Source organism: Physcomitrium patens, chromosome 1, assembly GCF_059467195.1.
Source record: "Physcomitrium patens ecotype Gransden chromosome 1, ASM5946719v1, whole genome shotgun sequence".
Classification (NCBI taxonomy): domain Eukaryota; kingdom Viridiplantae; phylum Streptophyta; class Bryopsida; order Funariales; family Funariaceae; genus Physcomitrium; species Physcomitrium patens.
The window spans coordinates 11,682,350-11,703,872 of record NC_143410.1 but is presented as its reverse complement, the minus strand read 5'-3'; the positions used below and the strand labels follow the sequence as shown (position 1 = coordinate 11,703,872).

General features: G+C 36.6%; 4 protein-coding genes across 11 annotated transcripts; all 4 read right to left on the bottom strand.

Annotated features, from left to right (window-relative positions):
• Positions 1-2,728: 2,728 nt before the first annotated feature.
• Positions 2,729-4,347, bottom strand: LOC141045971 (uncharacterized). The gene is made up of 5 exons (XM_073537522.1): positions 4,202-4,347; positions 4,027-4,101; positions 3,387-3,801; positions 3,109-3,242; positions 2,729-2,972 (listed from the first exon to the last, which is right to left on the bottom strand). Exons 1-5 carry the CDS (start codon positions 4,345-4,347, stop codon positions 2,729-2,731), a joined length of 1,014 nt encoding a protein of 337 aa, XP_073393623.1.
• Positions 4,348-8,129: 3,782 nt separating this feature from the next.
• Positions 8,130-12,290, bottom strand: LOC112286374 (B3 domain-containing transcription factor VRN1). Of its 7 annotated transcripts, none has more exons than XM_024528417.3 (4): positions 12,011-12,290; positions 10,503-10,746; positions 9,627-10,388; positions 8,130-9,410 (listed from the first exon to the last, which is right to left on the bottom strand). In XM_024528417.3, the coding sequence occupies exons 2-4, from the start codon at positions 10,656-10,658 to the stop codon at positions 8,412-8,414; spliced, it is 1,917 nt and encodes a 638-aa protein (XP_024384185.1). In that variant the 5' UTR covers positions 10,659-10,746; positions 12,011-12,290; the 3' UTR covers positions 8,130-8,411. The 7 variants fall into 7 exon arrangements, with proteins under 7 accessions (XP_024384185.1, XP_024384516.1, XP_024384260.1 ...); XM_024528748.3 differs by having other exon boundaries at positions 10,503-10,736; positions 12,011-12,289; XM_024528492.3 differs by having other exon boundaries at positions 12,023-12,289.
• A 2,759-nt stretch (positions 12,291-15,049) lies between these two features.
• Positions 15,050-16,375, bottom strand: LOC112284784 (putative steroid-binding protein 3). 2 transcript variants are annotated; one of them, XM_073533837.2, is made up of 2 exons: positions 16,194-16,375; positions 15,050-15,925 (listed from the first exon to the last, which is right to left on the bottom strand). In XM_073533837.2, exon 2 carries the CDS (start codon positions 15,906-15,908, stop codon positions 15,591-15,593), a length of 318 nt encoding a protein of 105 aa, XP_073389938.1. In that variant the 5' UTR covers positions 15,909-15,925; positions 16,194-16,375; the 3' UTR covers positions 15,050-15,590. The 2 variants fall into 2 exon arrangements, with proteins under 2 accessions (XP_073389938.1, XP_024380786.1); XM_024525018.3 differs by having other exon boundaries at positions 16,305-16,375.
• Positions 16,376-16,978: 603 nt separating this feature from the next.
• On the bottom strand, positions 16,979-20,482 carry LOC112284776 (NADH--cytochrome b5 reductase 1). Its single transcript, XM_024525005.3, has 9 exons — positions 19,915-20,482; positions 19,600-19,741; positions 19,131-19,212; positions 18,896-18,973; positions 18,493-18,573; positions 18,037-18,126; positions 17,764-17,829; positions 17,544-17,630; positions 16,979-17,353 (listed from the first exon to the last, which is right to left on the bottom strand). The coding sequence occupies exons 1-9, from the start codon at positions 20,030-20,032 to the stop codon at positions 17,261-17,263; spliced, it is 837 nt and encodes a 278-aa protein (XP_024380773.1). The 5' UTR covers positions 20,033-20,482; the 3' UTR covers positions 16,979-17,260.
• Positions 20,483-21,523: the final 1,041 nt, after the last annotated feature.

Below are 21,523 nucleotides of genomic sequence, written 5' to 3'. Positions count from 1 at the left end.
GACTAAAAAACACGAGTAGATCACATGGTGAACAAACTGTAAATACATATATATATATATATATATATAGTTTAAAAGATGAATCGGATGACCACCACGAAAACTGAGTCCCACGAATCCACCCATGTGTTAAGAAGATCCTCACTGGTAAGCCAGTTAAAACCTCCTAAATCTACCAGTTATGTTGGTTCAATTGAAATCTCAATCGTTTTGCGAAAAACTCCATGATTCGTGAATGAAACTAACTTGCAAAAATAAGAAAACCTTGGGAGCTGCAGGATTGGAAAGGGCACCGGCAGCAACATCCATTTTGTCGGTTGAGAATAATAATGCTGCTGTAGTTTTGACAAGGCAGAAAACATGCAGAATTGAAACGTGTGAATTTGTTTTGCCTTGGATTATTTGTTGTTGTTTTTTGTTGTTCATCGGTGTTTTGCCAATTCACAGAAGTTAGTTCTCATGTGAACTGACATCATCTGGTTTCTGTCGCTTTGTTTTTGATTCTATATCCAGAGAACGGAAATGGTAAAATACGTTGTTCTATTTTCATTCTCCTGCATATTTCTTCATAGTTATTATATTCTTTGATTATTTGAGATGTAGAGGTTTTCGATTTCAACCAATTATTGGGTTATTTTTTTATTTTTTTATTTTTTTAAGTATGAAGATTTGCTAAAAGAAGCTTAGTTTGATTCAACAATGTCATTGATTTTGTATTTTGATCAAATTTGGGAACACACTTCTCCACATTCCTGATTCTATTCAACTGTGGCAAAAAAAATCAACAACCTGCAAATGGTTTATCACAATTTTACATCCTTCAGTTTTAGCTTCTATTCTACTAGATCATATTTGTATTAAAGTCTAAGCAATAAGTGTGTTTTTATTCAAGGGCTTATTAAAATATGTAGAAATATCACTTATATCAAAATTGTTTTTATTTGGCTCTTTGATTTAATGCTTTGATTGAACTTGTAGTAATTTAAGTAGGTTATAAACTATTATTTTAGATAATGTTAAAGTTTTTAATATTTGCAAAAGATTTCATTGACATTTGTTCAAGATATTTGTGACAATTGTCAATCTTAAGGTATTAGCTAAACTAATGCAAAATAATTGTTGTCACGTGCATGTATTTTTAAAATCCTATTTTTTTCCCTATTTATTCGAAAAAAGACTATTCACAAGGTGATGTTAACATTTTATTACTAATTTAATAAAATTTTAATATTAATTATTAATAATATTAAAAAAATCCTTCACGAAATAAGGCTTTTTCAAAATAAATAAATCTATTTTTTTAAAAAATAAAAATTATAATATATGTGTAGATTTTGATATTCTATTATCAAAAAAAAATAATAATCTTTAGACATAAATAATTTGACATATATTGTCCATGTACACGTATATGTTCATGATTTTTGATACAGTAGCATATTGATTCAAATTTTTCTAAAATTATTATTTTGTGTATAAGATAGGGATAGATTTATAAATAAATGACAAGAAATCCTTTCTGATATTATATTTTAAATAAAGTACATCATTATAATCTAAATATTCATAGACTAATAATCATATCATCAATTTATGTAACAAATAGAAGATTGGTGCTCATTTGAATGTGGAACATTATATAATTCTTGGTTGTACATCACTTAAAGCAACATTGAAATAATAGAAGGTGTAGTAAAAAAATATGAATGTTATTATAACAATTAAAGTAATTTATTATTTATTTATTAAATGAAATTAGAAAACAATATTAATCAAAGTTAACTAGGATAGACCAATTTTACAAAAATAGGATTATTTATCACAAACATATTAGTATATTGTTCTTATTGAAAAAAATAAAGTTTCTACAAATTTATTGTTAGATCGTCAGAGTGTTTTAGACAAGTCTATTATAAATAAATAAATAAATAACTAAATTGTAAAAAATACATTAGTTATTTTTTAGATAATAAATCCATTTGAAGCCCATATAAGATTTTGCATCATGTTTTTATGTTGTACAATAAATGCAAATCTATTGTATTACTGGGGTTTTAAAGCAATTATTATTTTATTTCTTAAAATATATGTTGTAATAGTAGAAATAAAGTTGCAATAGAACCTATTGAATATATTTAAAGAAAGAAAAGACTTGTGTATGCAAATTAAATATAACACAAAATTTAAAGTCTTTGTACCCAAATCTTCAGATCAAAAATATATAATTGGTAATATTTTGTGTTAATATAGATACCATGTTTCAAAGTAAGATTTTGTTTATTTATTTATAATAATAGTACAAATATGTACCAAAATTATTATAAAATAGGTTTTATAAAAAAACATATTTAATACAAAAACATACACTGGGAAGGCGCAAATGAAGTATCTATTTGAATTCACACAGAAATCGAACAATCATGGATACTTAATTCACCTATTTCAAAACAACAATCAGGTAAACATGACCCAAAAGAACAGATCGAGAAGTAATTAGCTCTAAAAATAAGTATGAATTTGTGGTTTGCCATGCGCATTCAACCCATAGATTGTTCCAATGCTTCCTAAATTTAGGTTCTAACGTTATACATACAGATTGCCACCATCTATAAACACTGTAAACCAATCTATAAACACAATCTATAAACATCTGTAAACTTAATGTTGTTGAATCCACCGCAATCAACCGCCTGGTGTTTATTATCCAATTCAAGCTCTTTCAGCAGAACTATGGCGTGCCCTTACAAGAAGCGTTGTTTCCTCCAGGTCCTCCGAAAAAGAAATAAGTACCCCAATTCACGTAGTAACTCAGTTGAATCGCTTTATCATAGCAGTTGGGATCCGTCCGGAATATAAGTCCCGTTAGATACGTAACATTTGCATCCATGTTTGTGACTCCAGACACCACATCCCCGTACGTGATGTTTCTCTGGTAAGCTGATAAAGGGAAGCCCGCGGCGGGGAATTCACCACTGCCCATCACAGTCTTCGAGTGAGCAGTGTTGTTCTATTCGATGCAAACCTCGCCTCCCCAGTCTAGAAAATTTGCGGTCCCTTGCAAATAAGTGCTGGGGTACAACGCCGCTGGCCAGCACCCAATTGCCACACCGTAGAGAAATAACCACCAGACAAGCGGAGTCGTAGAGCACTTGAATGTCAACCTCGGCAATCTCCCCATTTTGTGATTGCTCAAGCGTGGTGTAGCTCGGCATGGCGCCTCCAATCACCCATGAATTTTCGACCTGGACAAAGCCGTGGCATTCCAGGTAATAGCATTTACTATTGTGATCGTCTGCTGTCCAGAACACGAACAGGTGAGGAGCGAAGTCCGAGTAAGCAGTGTGTCTGCCGGGATACGTTTACCAGCCGACTTCAATTGTGCACACGCTTTTGTCATCGTAAGAGCCATCGATGATCCAGAGCTGAGACAGGATGAGCTCGCTGGTATTTGCGACGGTGGGGACATTTACACTGAGGACTACCGCAGATCCACTGTAAGCTCCGTTTGAAACTGGCATGGTTACAGCATACTCATGAACTGGACCGTCAGTTGGAGCAAGTCCAGGGGCTTGTGGGGGACGCTCTTTTCGCAAACTCGGGCGGTTGGGATCCTTTCGTTGAACGGGAATGTAGCCGTCTGGGCACCCGCCATGCTCCCGAGCAAACAATTGTGGATGCGATCTCGCGCTTAATGAAGGGTGAGAATTGGGGAGTACCGATGGCCTCCTCGTGATGATGTGGTCTTTGAGAGCGGGGTGGTGGGCTGCAATCTGTCCTTCGATGGGGACACAATCTACCCAGCTACCGTCTCAAACCAGGTAAGATTGAGTCGAAGGAGCGTGCATGGGCTTGACGGTATTGTCCCCCTGCGCCTGGAGTCTCATTTGTGGTTGAGCTGTTTGTAATTTCCATGCTGGCTTGAGTTGAGCCTACCATCAAAAGCGACAAAGATAGCAAAAGTGCGACGCAACATCTCCATGATCGAGGAAGTGATGGGCTTTCGTTTAGAGAAGCCATTGTCTGTACCTAGCTAGCCACAGACGAAGGCCATCACTCCCTGGAGTAGCTTGTAAAATGAAACAATTGAGGAACTGAAACCCGCTGAGAGTGATGATCAAAGTAATCCAGAAGACATAATGCGGAAAGAATGAAGCTGTCGATCACGACGAAGAAAGGACTGAGGTGTTATGACAATGCAAACTGATGGCAATCGACACCAGAGTTTATGAACTGGTCCTGATTCAGCAACAAAATGTTGAGCAACTGGTTCTGCATAGGCTTCCAGTTGAGGAGTGGAATTGAATCGACTGGACCATGAAGCAGAAGCTCTGCCTCACGAACTGTCATCAATCTCTTCTCCAACTCTTTTATCAGACATCGAACAAAGTCGAAATTCACGACTCAATCGTTTAAATGACCATCGGCACAAGTGGATTTTGAATCCCTCAGTCATCTAGTGACCTGCAGACTTTGTGTTCACTATTTTTAATCTCATTCATTGACGGTGGGTATCTTTATCCAAACTGTAGACTACTTTTATTTAATTTTGTTGTTCGAGGCACATGTTTTTATTGGGCTACATGATGATATTATGGACTACTTCTCTAAAGCATACACGTTTTATTGGGCTGCATGATATTTATTATAGGTTGTTAAAAGTGCATTAAAATATTCCAATTTATTATTGGCTTAGGCTACATATATCCCAAATTGTTATATGCACACCCATTATGTCATTACATACATCCAAGGGCTTTTATTGACTATTTTATTTATGTCCTACAAATGAATTTAGAGATGACTTCCTTGCCCTCTTCCTTGTTTGAGCACAAGCTCCAATCTTAGTGCAAATTTTGGACTTCTTTCTCCTCTTACTTGTCTCTTTGCAAGTCATAGACTTCCTTCCCCTCTACTTTGTCTCTACGTGGATCCTACTTCTAGTGCAAGTTTTTGACCTCATCTCCCTTTTTCTTGTCAATTATTGGTCAAATTAGCATATTATCCAATTAAAGGCCTTTATTTTCTTAGGTAAGCATATAACAATATGAGATGTGCATGGAATGTGAGCCTATTAACATATACTTTATCAACAATTAGTGTGTAAATGACTCTTAATATACATCAATTAATAAATGCTCAAGCTACACATACCCAAAAAAAAATAGAAACCTCTAATTAATTAAGTTGCTAATTTGACCAACAATTGATAAGCAAGAAGGGAAGGAGGTTCAAGATTCATGCTAGGAGTGGAACTTGTACTGAGATAAAGAAGGAAAGAAAGTCATTTCTAAGTCCATTTATAGATGATAAACAAAGCAACTAATCAGATGCCTTAGGTGAGGATATAGTCACCTTAAGATGTGTTTATAGCAATTTGGAGTGTGGGTGTAGCCTAAGCCATTTTTATATCCAATTGAATCTTATTTCTTTCTTTATAATCTTGTTTTTTTTTGGTGCTTTTTATTCTTGTTTGTATTATAATAGGTATCTAATTGGTACTTAATACTAAATGAATACAAAGTTTAGTTAGTTTCTTATAACAAAACATATTAATAAATCATCAACCTTTAATCATGTCAAATTGTTTATAAATGATTTTAGATCTTTTTTGAAGAAAAAATCATATCATGTACTCATCCTAATAATATTATAGAGACTTTGAACAATCGATTGCTAATTAATAAGCTGCTCACAAATCCAAGATAGTTATCTAACATTTATGTCTACATACATGCATAGATATCAACATAGTAAGTAAAAATGTCCAAATAAGAGTTAGATGCTTCTTAGGTTAATTTAGTTTTTTCTATGATTATTTCTCTCATCCACTTTATACTTAAATAGAACTTGTGAGCTTAGTAATTCTCTTATTGATTTATTTTATCTAAAGCTAATGTTGAAAAAGTTGTGCAATTTTTATATAAATAATACTAAATTACTAGTAAATTAATTTATTATTTTAAGGCCTTCAATAATTTTTACTTAGTTCCTTATCATTTTGTGTTTTTAAGTTCATTTTGGTAAGAAGAATCTTATTTTTAAAAAAAAAACAACAACAATAACAACAATCTTGTAAAATTTTAATGATTAAAGTTAAGACAATTTTTTTTGTAATAATTTAAAAAAATATTATTCTATTATTTTGGCACTCTAAATTGTCCAATTTTAAAAGAATATTCTTAGTAATTGACAAGAGAATTTTTGCAAGTTTCAGAGGTGTTAAATTAGTACTAGATAATTTTTAAAATTTTGGCTCATTTATCTGTAATTATTTTATTTTTTAAATTATTACCTTGACATTATCCAATTTTAAATTCAAATGTACATTATATTATAAGTTAAGCTTCTTTTTACTATTCTTAAACCACAATATTTATCATAATATATTGTAAGTATTATTCAATATATTTAATGACAATCATATAAAGATTTTTTTTATTTTTTTATTTTAATATTTAATTTAATTTCTTTAAGACATTGAATTAATTTAGTAGTAAAACATTGAAGTAATTTTTTTATCTCAATAATTTAGAATAAAAAATATATTAGAAGAATAAACTAAAATAAAAGAATCTCAAATATTATGAAATTTGTAATTTAAACGAAATATATCATAAAATCTATATCAAATATTCTTTCAGAAGTAAGCACTTAAATTCATATATATATATATATATATATATTAATTATCTTTAATACGATCAATTTTTCATATTTTCAAAATTCTTTGTGAAATATGTTTTGAAACAAATAATCAAAATATTGATCTTTAAGTTTAAAAAATAGATTTAATTATTCTAAGTGTTACGATTGAACATGTATTATGACTTTTTTGTAATTTTTTATCACTCATTTCCTTGTATCTTCATTTTCTGGTATATTAATTTTTTTTTGTTGTTATTATTATATCTTTTATAAACATTTTAAAATATTATCTAATTTTCATATTTTAATGAAAAATATAAAATAAAATAATATTAGAGATAATAAAATTCTATTCAAAACTAATTTTTAATCAAGAGTGAGAAAAATCTTTCTAGTTGTCTTGTAAATCTTTACAAATCAAGAGAATCGGTCAACATTATTACCATTGGCACAAAATTTAATTTCAATAACATGCATGGCAATAATACTTGGACATATTCTATAAAACACTATTTCTAAATCATATAGTGTACTGATACTATTTTTCTTCTCTTTTCTTTTTGTCTTATTTTTAGAAAACTTATCTCATGATTTTATTTTTATTATTACAAGATTATAGTGTAGATTTAATTTGAATAGATTTATATGTCAATACGTAAAAGATTGGAAAAGGTTTATTGATTTGCATTTTATGTTTATAAATACATATATATGTATATATATATATATATATATATATATTAAAAGACTATCATTAAGCTGAGGTTTATTTCTTCAAAAAAAACCAAATGCAAGTGGTGTAATAGATGTCTATATTATTGAAGCGAAGAGAAATAGACAAAAGTTAGTAAAAACATATTAAGTTTACATACCTTTTTCAAGAAACATCATAACAATTTCTCAGATTTACATTAGATCCACAAATTCTTTAGATGTGTCAAGTGGTTGAGAAAACATGATTAAGAAGTAATTTTAAAATCATCAAGAAAACAAAAAAACAAAACAAAGACATAGATTACATCCATAAATTTTTCTATACATGCTACAAGAATATAGACACTTGTTATAGAAATTTATCATCGAAACAACCTACTACTTCAATGTTTGGATGACAAGCCTCATGATTCTTAAGACACACTATCATAAGCTTAATGATAACTGATATACATGGAAATGAGATGAAGACTATGCTTGGTTTTTATCACCATTAGACATCTTTCTCACATTCTAATACTATATTTTAATCAAACATGGTCCACTTTGTGATGTACTTTCGTTGGATTGCACAATTCCATTACCTCATCTTTGTTTAAGAATTGAATTAAGTTTTTGATGCATTTGATAATATACACTAAATTTGAAAGATAGAAAGCACGCATGAATTAAGAGCACTAAAGACCCTCTTCACCACAAAGCTGTGTGCAAACCTTCCCTAACCACTTCAAAAGTGCTCTACGTCGAACCTACTAATTCAAATGCAAATGTGCACAAGATTGTTTACAGATGATCCCATCCAAAGTACATGAAAGAATAGGTGTCCCATCTTCAATGATAGGTTGAAGATGCAAACAAGCCTCTTAATTGTAACTGGGTTGCTGTCAATGGCGGAGCTGATTCGAAGGCAAGAATTCCACATACCATCAAAGAACCGAAACCGCCATCACAAAAATGATAAGCAATCTGCCTCCACACGTGGGTGTTACCCTCCATAATTTAACTAGCATCGGAGGCATCCTTTAGGAAGCCATAGCTATAATGCGATAACTCTAGCCAATGTAGCAACTAGCCATGTCAGGGGAGAAATGGCTGCGTGGTACCCACCAGTTTCCGTTTCCATCTGTAGAAACGCCGCTGGATTCTGCTGTGCGCGGACACGCTCTTATGGTCACTAAAAGTTCGAGCTCAGATGTTTCCTCATTCTGACGCTTGTTGAGCAGACGGACAACAGCATACCATGTCCTTGCATCGTTGTTAAGAGAAGGCTCAGTCGCTCCTGATTCGGACTTCGCAACAGCTGGTACACCTGCATTTTTAACTATCTCACAGATGGGATCACGAGGCGGTTGCGACAAGTTCAGTGAAGCTTTTAATTTTTCAGCAGTTGGTTTCATGTCCTCAGAGCACATGCCGTACTCTTGTTTAACGTTGCACATTGCAGGGAGGTTAGGTTCTTGCTTAACCTTCACAATCTGAGGGATGGGGCCCATGGATAGAATTTTGGGCTTGACATCCTCCACATCTGACACTGCAGCCGAATTGCCTTTACACAATGTCGAGAGAAGAGCGTCTTCGTCATCTTCAGCATCGGATTGTTCAGGATTAGGTGCCTTTTTATAGCGTTTAGACATCTGTCGTCTAGAGGGCGTCGAATAACTTGCACCAGTAAGATTTCTCTTGGCAGTTCCGCTACTCGTCTTCTTGGTCAAATGCTTTTCTCTAGTTTTTGGATGATAATGGATCTTCGGCTGAATAATTCTATAGTTCTTATCCCATCCACCACGGGATCCAGGTGCGAGATCAACATCGACAACCCTGAAAATATGGACGAGAATTGTCCAGTCCTCAGAATCTATTACTTCAAAGACACACACATCTCCCTCTTCCAAACGGTGGTCACGGCTAAATGCTGCCCATCCGCCGCTGACCCCGGTGTGATGGTCGCTTTTGATCCATGACGCGGACCACTGAAAGCCATGGATGTCTTGGAGTTTTATATTGATTCTATCGTTTGGCAAGTGTGCTTTCGAGAACTTTCCTGGAATGGTCTGAATCATATCAAAAAATTACGAATGTCAGTGGAGGTTCAATACCAAGAGGAACTCACTGAAAATCCTACTCGCAGAAATGAATAGTGAAGAAATACTCCAAGGTCTACACTTATCCACCAACTTAATAAAGACCATAAGGTCTTAGACTCTTCAAAAAATCAAGACATCTTTCGTAACGTACAATTGAACACAAGTGAAGAAAAAATGAATTACCAGCCAGAATCCGCGGTAAACATGAGAAGGCATCATGACAACAGGACAACTAGGGCCTTCAGTTACAAAGGCATTGGCAGCTACCAGTGCCCTTTCCCGCTCTGCTAGGGTAACTTTGCGCCTAAGAGACTCATAGGTTCTAGAGCAGCTTCCAGCTTCGTACATCATCCCATCCTTCCCGGCTGAACCTCCGACAGATTTCTTCGTGGGATGTGCATTAACTCTACTCACTTTCGCTGTACATTTTCTTCTCACCTTCATCTTCACGGGGAAGCATACTTCGTCGTTGTAAACTTTTCCCCCACTGTGCTGAGGGCTGGCTTCCGTGTCCTCAGACTCTGATGAGGAGTCAGTGTCAGAAGCCTCGTATTCACTAATATCTGACGACTCGGCATCTAAGTCTTCAGCTTCGTCTTTGACTCTTACATTCATGCCGGCTTCATCATTGACGTCTTCTCTCTTGCGTTTTCCACTCATTGGAGCAGCACGCATGGGGGTCACACAAGGTGAAGGTATTGTTTCTACACCTAGTTTGTTAAACACATATACAGAGAAGGTTTTGGTCGAGACAAGCAAAAATAAGACTTGATCACCCCGCTTCAGACTGTTATCCGCAACAAAACTTCGCCATCCACCTTTGAAACCCAAGAATTTAGCTGGGCCACCAACTTCGACTGACCACACTTTCCCATTTGCACCGTGAAAGGACACCGGGCCCCGTAGATCATCACCGTATGATTCGCTGAACTCCCTAGGAACGGGCTGCACAAACAGTGATGAACAATCAAACCCGATAAAGCTAGACGCATGAGAGAAGGAATGCAGAGAAATACTCACATCTCAGCGGAAAGCACAGTTTAAGCAGAGATATCGTACTGTCCAATTGCTTGAAACATCCGAGGCAGTGAGGAGGAAGCAGGGGGGCCTTGTGAAAGGAGTAGTCGACTCTGCTGCAATGTTCCTGTGTTTATTGTAGCACGAGTGTGTACATGGGACACAAGCTCTGAATGCACTGTCCATAGCTTCAGACATAGATGGTAAAATTTATTTTCAGATCGCTGGAAAGAATATCGGAATGTGACCTTCAAGCAGCCGCTGCATCATCAATTCCTGATATCAACTGAAACGTCACGCATCAGAGGCGAATCACAACTGTGATGACGACGTTCGACGGCACCCACTGGGGATTAGTACCTGAAATTTCTAGAAGCCTAGTTAAATACAGGCAATCCTAATTTGAAGTAAAAACCATGGAAATATCTTCCGTTCAGTGAATTCAAATTGCACGCAAATAATCAGGAATACAAGAATCACAACATACGGTAGGCATCCTTAACTAGCTAACATTTACTGATCTTCAAGATAGCCAACAACAGTTACTAACACTCACTCAACATAATCATCGCTTCGAACAACTACGTCAACCTGTCTATTCACCAGGTTTAGTCATCCCAGACCCTTCCCCACTGTACCACACGTCGTAACCCACGCATCAAAGAACGCAAAGCAAAAGGACTGGAACAATGGTTGATGGCTTTCGAAGTTTGCCTACGTGCGGAGCATCATCCAACTTCGAACAGGGCACTTCCTACGTGAGACGCTACCATAGCAGGTGGTTCAAAATTACAGAGATAATGTTTGGGAAACGGAAGCTAATGCACATAAGGTTCCAATTTCCAAGAAAATGAGACAATGACAAGAGTGCTCCACGACTGATGCAACTTCTTATTCGTCCGTAAAGACTACGTGTGAACGCAACAAACTCAGCCTTCGAAGAGCTCCCCTACCCAATACCCAATCCAGAAACGAGTTCTCTGAACGTTGAGAATGCGACCCAGCAGTCAAATTGGAAGTCGAATCTGAACACACTCAGTGCGCTTAGCATGCTCAGGTAAAACAAAGAAAGGACAACAAGACAACTCCAGCACAATTCCATCACTGCAACAATTAAAAACTTGGCATCATCGAGAGGCGGTAGACTTTATCCCTCCAGAAGCAGCGCAACCACAAAACACTGACCCATAAACAGATATATACAAGTAAACCAATGTTACCTACCTCGACACAGCTGAAACTCGAACTGCGTCATTCTGGCTCCAAAAAACTCAACCCCAAACATCTTACGACACATCCACAATGGAGATGTACTAATTGCACAGACCAGACGTCAAACCTTGCCACCTAAACTAACCTCTAGAGCGGAGGCATCATGTGAAGAAAGGTGACCCCGGCGAGAAAAAAACGCCTGGAATCTCAGGCCTTCCATGAACATCACAGAAACCACAACATAATGGCACCACAACACAACGATCCTCACAGGCTAAGACAGCAAACGCACTCTCCAGGATTTCGGACGTGTCCAAATGGCTCCAAAGTTCACGCACCCTAGTACCCACCAAGTCCGCGGCGGCCGTCGCTCTCCCGAACAACGGCGGACCCGTAATTCAAAATTTGAAAGAGCAACTAACGTCGTTACTTTTCCCAATCGAAAATTTCCAATACGAGCCATGAAACCCTCCTCCTGTGCTCCCAGAGAAATCATTCGTGAGGGAGGAACAGTCCCCTAATTCAGGCGTCCTTTGTAAGGCACAAAAAAAAAAGCCGATGTCCACGTCGAATAGACAGGTCCAGCCGTGGATTCAAATTTCGGGGATTCGAAATAGAATGGCTGTGTGTGTTTTTTAGTGATTAATGCAAGCATCGTCGGAATCTGAAGTGGGGTTGTTTCCAGTGGCGCAGTCGCTGTGAATGCCGCCGCCGCCGCAGCGCTCACAGTGTGCGTCCCATTCTGACTTCTACGTCGAGTCTACTCCCGGGTGACTCCGGAGATTCTCTTACTCTCGCTCCCGCTTGTGCCTTGGTCGATTTTTGAGGCTGGTTTCTAGCTTTGTTGGTTTTGCTGTTCTTTTCTGCTGAAGTTTGATAATTGAAGCGAACAATTTGGGTTCATATTGTGGGTCGAGGATTAATTGGGGAGAATTTTTATTTTAACTTGTTGCGTTGAAACCTGAGAGTGTAGGAAGTTCAGAAGAATACGTTATCTTTCAACATCAAAGCATGTGTGTTTGTTGCGGACAAAATGTATTCTGTGTAAACCTGTTTTTTAATTTTTAATTTTTTAAAAATTGTTGTTATAAGGTATAGCATGTTTCTTTTATTGTTTTGTATGTTTATTAACTCAAAATATCACCACTTCATTCTCTATTTACTTATTTACTTATTTATTTATTTATTTATTTTTCTTTTTCTATTTATCTGTAGATTTTTAAGTCTGGAAAATTAGATCTAGGGATAGTAAGAATTCTACAAAAAGTACTGTGGTCAATGATGTTGGATGTTTTTCATTGGATTTCGTAAACATGTCCCTCTGGTTTTTATTTTGCTTATTATGAAACAAAAATCTTGTTAGAAGGGTGGTTTCAATAAGTTATACTGGGTATGATTTAGTGTGTCCTAATATTAAATGAAACAAATTATTTTATCTGATGTTTTTAAATGGTATATGTACAAAAATTTACATTTTTTAATAATAAAATTTAGGTCAAGTATAACATTTTTTTCATTATTATTTTTGTATTTATGTTTTTACATATGTTTATATTTATCACTTTCATTGCAAATTTTATTCATTAAATATTCACTTAAAATTTCTGAATTGTTTTAAAAAGCAAGGGTCTATTGTTAATCACATTGACTTTTATGAGAAAATATGATTTTGTCTTCACTTCCATAGACCACCATGAAAGTACTTGAACATCCATGTAAAGTTAGAATTGACACTTTATCACTAGCAAATTTTAGCATTAATGATTTAAGAGCAAAAAAGAACCTTACTTAGAAGTGTTTTAAGTCTTATTTAACAATGATAGTTACAAATAAAGGAATATCCCTATTATCCCATTACCATCCCAAGTGTATTCAAGGGAGATTGTAAAGTCATCATAGATGGTAAATAATAAAGTGGTGATACCACCATGTGCATTTAGGTTGTACAATGAAGTCTTACCATAATGAAGTTCCAAATATGTATGAAGTTTTCCACCTAGACTTAAACACACTAAAAGTTAGTGACATGAACCATAAAGCTTACAAATTTTGGTACAAAAACAACTAATTTGCATGTGTGGGTTGACATTAATTTTGGATCCACATAATATGTTTAAGATTTTTGAAATATAATACTTTTATGTAATAAAAAAAATAAAATTGAATAAATCTTTGTCATAAGTTTAATATTATCATGTTCTAATTTTGGAACATTATTGATACTAACATCAAAAATTTAAATATCTTTATTTAATATTAAAATATAAATTTAATATTAAACATAACATTAAGTGTGTTGAAGTAAGTCATCTACTAAAAGGTATTACCTTAGGTAAGTTGCTAGTGGTCAAAAGACAACAAAAGATTATAAAGAAGTTACTATGGTAGTTTGTAGGATTTGTAGGTGGTGGCTAGGGTTTGTAGGTGGTGGCTAGGTTAAGAAAGAACTTAGGGTTTAGTTGGATGAAGTAGAAATGGATGTAACGTCGATAGAAGTTGCCTCGTTGATTGGCAACCACCACCTATAAGTAACAAGTGTTGGAAGTAAGAGTCATCTTACTCCATACTCCTTTTTGTGTGCAACCTTGTTGATGCTAAGTGTTGTGACTTCAAAGTGCTTGTTCTTCAATAAAGTGGTTATTATGTTTGACATCAAAAATATTCAATATTTGAAAAATTTATGTTATAGTTATTTTTTATATTTATGGTGATCATGATTTAGCTCTGATTTTTTAAAATAATGTATTAATTAATTAATAAAAAATATATTCCACAAACAAGCATAAGTTTTATATGGTATACTTCATACTTTTTGTATATTATGAAATAACATTAAGATTTAACATTCAAATTATCTAGTATAAAAAATTCCAATTTTTATTTATTTATTATCCCTAATATATACGCAAGCAAATAAATTTCAAAATGTGTTAGTTTTATTTGGAACACCGTAGTTCTTTAAAGCAATCTAACATAAAATTAATGTTAAAATGTTACATTAAGAACAAAAGTAAATACAAATATCTTGTTTTTTAAACTTTTCTTAGTACGTTAAATATTTTTAGCTTCTGAGTTTAACACCCTTACAAATAAAAATATATACTATTTCCCAAAACAATTGTTAATATTTTAATATCATTTGATATACAAAAAAGATGGTCTTATACAAAGTTTTATATAAATAGTTCCAGACAAAGATTATAATAAAATAATTAAGTCATACAAGGTAAATTTGGATCCTTCTAATTAATAAAATGGGTTCAAACTTCCTTAAATGATAAATAGTTGAACATCTATTCATGTACTCGTACTCTAATGTCAAAGGGCTAAACTCAGATTCCTCACAACTCTATACTATTTTCATATACACACATACATACAAAAATAAATAAAATAAAATAAAATAAACATTCACATTCTGGATTCATGAAATGGACGCAAACTAGAAGAAAATAATTATGCATCGCGAGTGTCCAACCTAGTAAACGCAAGATTCACCAAATTTGCTCAGAAGCAATTCGGCAACGCTAGATTTCGACAATACCGACACGGATCGATGCGCCCCGAACGTCAACAAAATGCACACTTCGAGTTGCGGAGATGGAGAAATCACGAAACAAATGAAATCATGGGGTGAGGGTGGCAATCCATACACTGCTACTGAGCATAGTAGAGAATGTGCGGAAGATCCATTGCGCATAACTGCACAGAGTTGGGTCACTGTGCGAAGACCATCACAGTCGAAGTTGAAAGGTTTGTGAAGAACAGGCTACCAGAGCAGTAGAGTTCGATTTGCGTGCACACTGTAAGATATGTAGTATGTTTCTGGAAACGCTACGTGAGTGGGCCATGCGGAAGGAAATGCTTGAACTGGTTGCACTTGATGGGTGAAATAGGAAACCGCCCGCTGCGGTGAGTCTAGGAGTCGGTGACGCGGCCGACGACGGGGTACTTGGCGGCGAATTTTCGATCCCAGTCGTCGAGTACTCCGATCTCCTTGTCTGTCAAGCCATCGAGGTCAGCCACCACATCTTCCTGTTTGGTGGACATCTTGGCCAGTGCTCTGCTCGCATCCTTCCCCGAAAACATGGCATATGAGCCTCCTGGCCCGTAGAATGACTTCCCGCTTGTCACGTCGTAGATCTTGCCCCTGATGGCCACCAGAATCGGTAAGGCGTCGTTGGTGCCGTTGTAGCGACTCAGCTGTGCTGCGCTTATGTCACCGATGCTCGCCATCGCAGTGCGTCCCGTGCCTGTTTTTTCGACAGATTGCGAAGCTGTTGTCAGTTGACTGGACCCTAAGAAAGCTCAATCGGCATCCTTTTCTTCCTAGATCTGCATAGGGTTTGCAAGAAATTCTACACCGAGCTATTTCTCTCTCTCTAGCACATTGACACCCTAAGTCAAAGCAATACGTTCAATTCTTTCGCCTCTATCTCCTCAGCATGCACAACAGGAGCAGCAAAGACGCGCATCTAAATCGATAACCTACAAACAATTGCCTAACCACATCTCACAAACCTTCACACAAGGGCAAATTATCTCTTCTTCTAGCCCGCAATGTACCAGCCTAATAATGCACCCAGAACTGAAATACAACTACTCTTCAAAAGAAACCCATAACACACTTACAACGATTTGCCTAAGAAGCTGGCTGGAACTCAACGGCGATGCTAACTTAGAAGAACTCGCTCCAATTGTGTTGTCGCAATCTCATCTCTGTAAGAGGAACCTGTACTGGAAGGAGCAGTTGCACAGAATCGAAAGGAAGGAAAAGACGAGAAGATATTCCTCCTGGTCCCACCAAATACACAAGTATGACTTCACCGTACAACCAACTCATCGTCAGCACACGCAAGATCAGCATCTTCTTTGCAGCTTTATCGCTTTGTCACTTTGTGTATTTGTACAACAAATTTTAACGGGGTCGGTCTCTACAGATGCAAGGTTTTAGTTCTCTCTGATGTAGATAAGCACTTAGGCTGTAAGTTTCAAAAAATGAAAATAAATATCAATCAGACTATTCATTGCGTGCGTACTTGAGTTGGTCTGTACTGTTGATAAACGTGAGTTGAACGAACTCTGCATCTATTATTGTCGTTGACGTTCAGTGGAACATCACGCAAAAATTGCTCGTTGAAATTTTCTTCTTTTTCCTGTAAAATCCTCAAAGATCTAAATCCTAGTTCAAATTAAATTTGTTTAAATCTCGCCCTGAAAGATTAGATGCCGTCTCTGGCTAGGATTCCACTCTCTCAGCAAGTGAAGAAGTATAAACCGAAAAAGAGACTCCGTTACACAAAAAATACACTTGAAAGAAAATGAGCTCCATAATAAATGATTGTGACTCTTACAGTTACGTATATCGAAAAAATAGGGAAAGAATAGGTCCGCACAGGTCCGCACATGAGATGGTCAACAGATCGATGCCTCTACATTATCTATGGCACTGACAACAGTTACCCAATTGTTATCTACTATGGTCATCAATGTCATCATCTGCACTACGCTCTATTTTCCTGCCAACCCATGACAATGCATGAATTATGTTCCACTGTAGCATGTTACAACCAATACTTGGAACCGTACTAGAATTGAAATTGCATCTCCTTGGTGTATCCCAGTGCTTCACAATGGCCAGCAATTGCCCTGTTCATGGGTGGCGGTCCACAACGCAAAATCTATCAACCGTGACACACTAACCCTTGTTAGAGAAGTTTTGAAGTAAATTACTGTTATCACTTCATGAAGATGAAATAAACGTCCTCTAGGAAGAAACAAGAAGAAAAAGCTCGTACAAAAGCAGATTTAGACATTATTCTTCGATTCAACATTTGCGAAGGAGATTCGTCCTTGCTCTGGGATGCATACCTGAACATCGGCAGCTGGGGGGGGACAGTGTTTCTCAATCATATCTTTCGTCACAAACCCGACACCTCCGTTCCACTCCGTTGGAGGCTGCGCAAAACGCGTACGAAAAAACCGTGAACAATCCAGATAGCATTGAGACAAAGCAACACGTCGATTTTGCATGTTCATATGTGCAGGCTGATGATAAAAGTAAAGAAGTAGAGCGCTTAGCGACACAAACCTGGTTCAGAACGTAGTAGACTTTGAACTGGTCTGGGTGGTCTTTTGCCATTCGATCAAGATCATCCTGTGGAATCAAGTGCTTTACATTGTAAGATAAGCATTTGATAACTGACCAAGTTAATACTGTAGTCCAAGATGTCCCCGCGGAAAAATGGTTCCTACAAATAATGAACATCTTACAAGGCTTCCTATTGCGAGTCATTTGGCGCTCGGGAAATAAGCACAGTCCAGATATGTTCAAAACTCTTGTATGGTGTCAGAGAATGTGTACCTTGAGTAAAATGTCTTCATGAGTAACATTCGCATAGATCAATGATACCTGGGTGTGATCTTGAGGGTTCTCCAAAATTGCTCTTGCAACCTGCACGATACACATGAATGCTTTCATCAACACAAACAGCTCAAAAGAATGAGAAGACGTGAAGAAGAGAGTAGCAAGGAGGTTCCGAGGTGCTCACCACATTTGAAATTAGAAGGGGTAGATTTCAATGATAGTCAATCATGTCATAGGGGACTGAACAAGATCACAGTCTAATTTAAGTCTTAAATAGGCAATTGTTCAGCAAAGCACCACGCCAAGTCTTTCCTGCACCCGCATTTATTCTTAAAATAGGAGCGAATAAGACATTGTCAAGATTCAACTTTAGCTTTCTGAGATATTTAAGGCTTTTACGCGAATAGGTAGATTAAAATGTTGTTACAGAAATATATGTGAATGGCACCGTACCTGATACATAGGAGTGAGGCCAGTTCCACCAGCCACCATTCCAAATGCTCTAACTTGATTGGGTTTGTATCTGAAGCGTCCCTACATCAACCGAGATTACCACGCCACTTCAATCTCAAAACCGGTGACTAGTGGCCTTCTCTAAAGCTCCTCCATAAATATTCATCCGAAGGAACCGTGTAGCACAACGGAGAGCACCTCATTGACCACTACAAAGTCAAACAAACGACTCGAAGGTAGCTCCCAAGGAAAAAACAACAATTCTAAGATCTTTCTGACAAAGGGTAAATCACGCTACAGATACCCTCTAAAACAGTGTTCACTTAAGTTGCAGCATCGGTATCTTTCACGAGATTTTTTTTATATTTCATTGAGTGCTTAACTGAACGGCAAGTTAACAAACCTTGGGGCCCCTAGCAGCAAGGTACTCGCCCTCCTTCATGCGACCGAAGTAGGCCGACACCTTGCCTTCATTGTAGACCTGGAAATATGGCAAGACAAGGAGGCCTCGATCAATATTTGAAATCCCTCCAACAGCGGGACTTACTCATGAGTGAGCATCATGAATACTGGGATTCAGTGAAAAACAGCGTCTCGCAAGATCGGAAATATTGTGTTGTATGAAAATGGCAAATCACCTTTACAACAAGATCGAAATACCCAACGTCAGTGTCGAGGGTGGTGGGGGTGTACGGCCTCACAACTTCGGAATCAAAACCCCTGAAGAAAAAAAAAAAAAAAAAAAAAAAAAAAGGGGTGTAAAAACAAATATGGGCCTTATTCTTCACACACCAAATTTGTTACACAACGCCACAGGGAGACACTTGCGACACAGATCTGCGACTCATGCCTAGCTTCGTCCTTCTTAACTATGTACTTGTATTTTATTTTTTGAAAGCGTACATGTGTGACGCGCTTAAGAGCAGAGTGATTCATTCTAGAAGAGACTATTTAGTCACTAACAACTTGAGGAAATATTGAAGAAGACTTTTTAGCACTGAGCACTTCACATACACATTGAACAATTCGGTATCGGTAGATCCTTGCAGAGATTGTCCTTGAGAAATACAATACACGTAACCAGATTTAGGATGGCAATACACTTACATGCAGCTGATGTGCTGGCCGATGGGGAGACCAAGCACCGAAGTGGGAGTTGGCAACGCGAATCGCAACTTGACCACATTGTGACTGACTTGCTCTTTCTTCACACACTTGAACTTCAACCACTTCTCTGGAATGAGAACGGCTGCGAAAAAAAAAAGTACATTGAAACCAATCGCAAGTGAGCACAAAATAGCGACAAAAACACAACGTAGCCTACGCAGACTTCTCCTAACCTCCACAAATTCGAAAAACCGACAGACACTGCAATCACATCTACCCATAAAATGCAGAACATAGAGCCAGATGCACACGCACTTTTCTTGCGGTTCATAAAGTAGAGGAAGGCAGCGCCTGCTACGACCGTCACCAAAGCAATTGCGACGCCCACTTGGGTCGCTTTATCGTTCTGCAGCTTCTCCATCACGCCCTCCATGTCCACAACAACAACCAATGCTCCCGTGACGCAATTTGCACCTGCCCACTACCCGTAATTCTCACCCTCGATAGCTCCGACAGGACTCACAAACCAACCACGGCTACTTGCAGCCACTCAAAACCCACAATTCGGAACTGAGCACGACAGAGCTTGAGCTGCGGAAGTCACCAAACAAACAAACAAAAAACGTCTGCGGGAGGAGATGACGAGGTTGCACGCTGTTAATGCAATCCAGCACAGTTCGGGTTTTGGACTTCGCAAGCTTCAATTTCAGTTGCGTCGAAGCGACCCAGTTGCCAAATTTTCCACCTTGCTGAGACGAAAAGGTCAATCGTCAGGGGTCAGAGCGATCGCTTTGTCAAGCTGGGAAGACGGAGCTGCGAAATGCGTTGAGTCGTGTTGGGTGGTCCTTTCGAAACCCTAAAAGCTCATAGTGCCCGAAACGTGGTGGTGAATGTTCTTGGGTCCGAATGGTAAAGGAATATAAACTCCGAGCCAAAGTTCATATGCACTAATAGAATAATAAATAAGTAATGAATTTTGATGACAAATTCTATATCCAATTGATGACAAATATAGAAGAGATTTTTGTTTTATTTTTTTTTATTTTTTTTTCTTGTACAAACTATGTTTGCAAAAGTTAAACTTTATTAAATCATTCTATAATGAATATTTGTTATTTTGTATTGCTTGAAACTAACTCTTATCACAAAATAACAATACATATTTTTTGTACCATTTGTTGCACATTTATTGTCAAATTAATATAAATTTTAAGAGTTTTTTTACAATCATTTTTATTATACTTCTGGGTTTATTAAATCTACATTTTTTCCTCAAAGAGTTTCTTTTAAAGAAATCTGAAATTGTAAAAAAATAAAAATAAAGTAGTAGAAACAAAATCATTTAAATAGATAAAAGAATGAATTTGAGATGTTTTTATTCAAAATAATTTATGCTGCACATGTATTCTACAAAATACTTTAAAGATATTTATAGCATTATTAATAAATTACAACTGTTTGGTATTCATTAATTCCATGCCTAAACCCATCTTGTGTGTCATAAACTACATCTTTGTATATATGGTTGAAATTCCTTTTTGTATCACATGAAATGAAGTGATTAACAACGGTTAACTCCAAGGCATCTGAGATCTACATAAAATCCTCATTAGCTTGTAGAAATCAGAGTGAACAAATTTTGTGGGTGAAAAACAGTCAAATGCAATTCCCAACAAAAGATAGGATAGATATCTGCAAAAGCTAAATCGAAAAATCTGCAGCTATTAACATATTTTCATAAATCATCAACCCCATAATTACTACACATCCCATACAATACAATGTCGTGAACCATGTCTAAACACTAAAATACATATATAAGTAAATTCAGAATAAGAAGAGAAGACGTGATCTGAAACACCTCTCATGGTCACTTTACTCATCATTGGAAACTCACCAATAAGCTTTAAAAGATGTAGAGAAG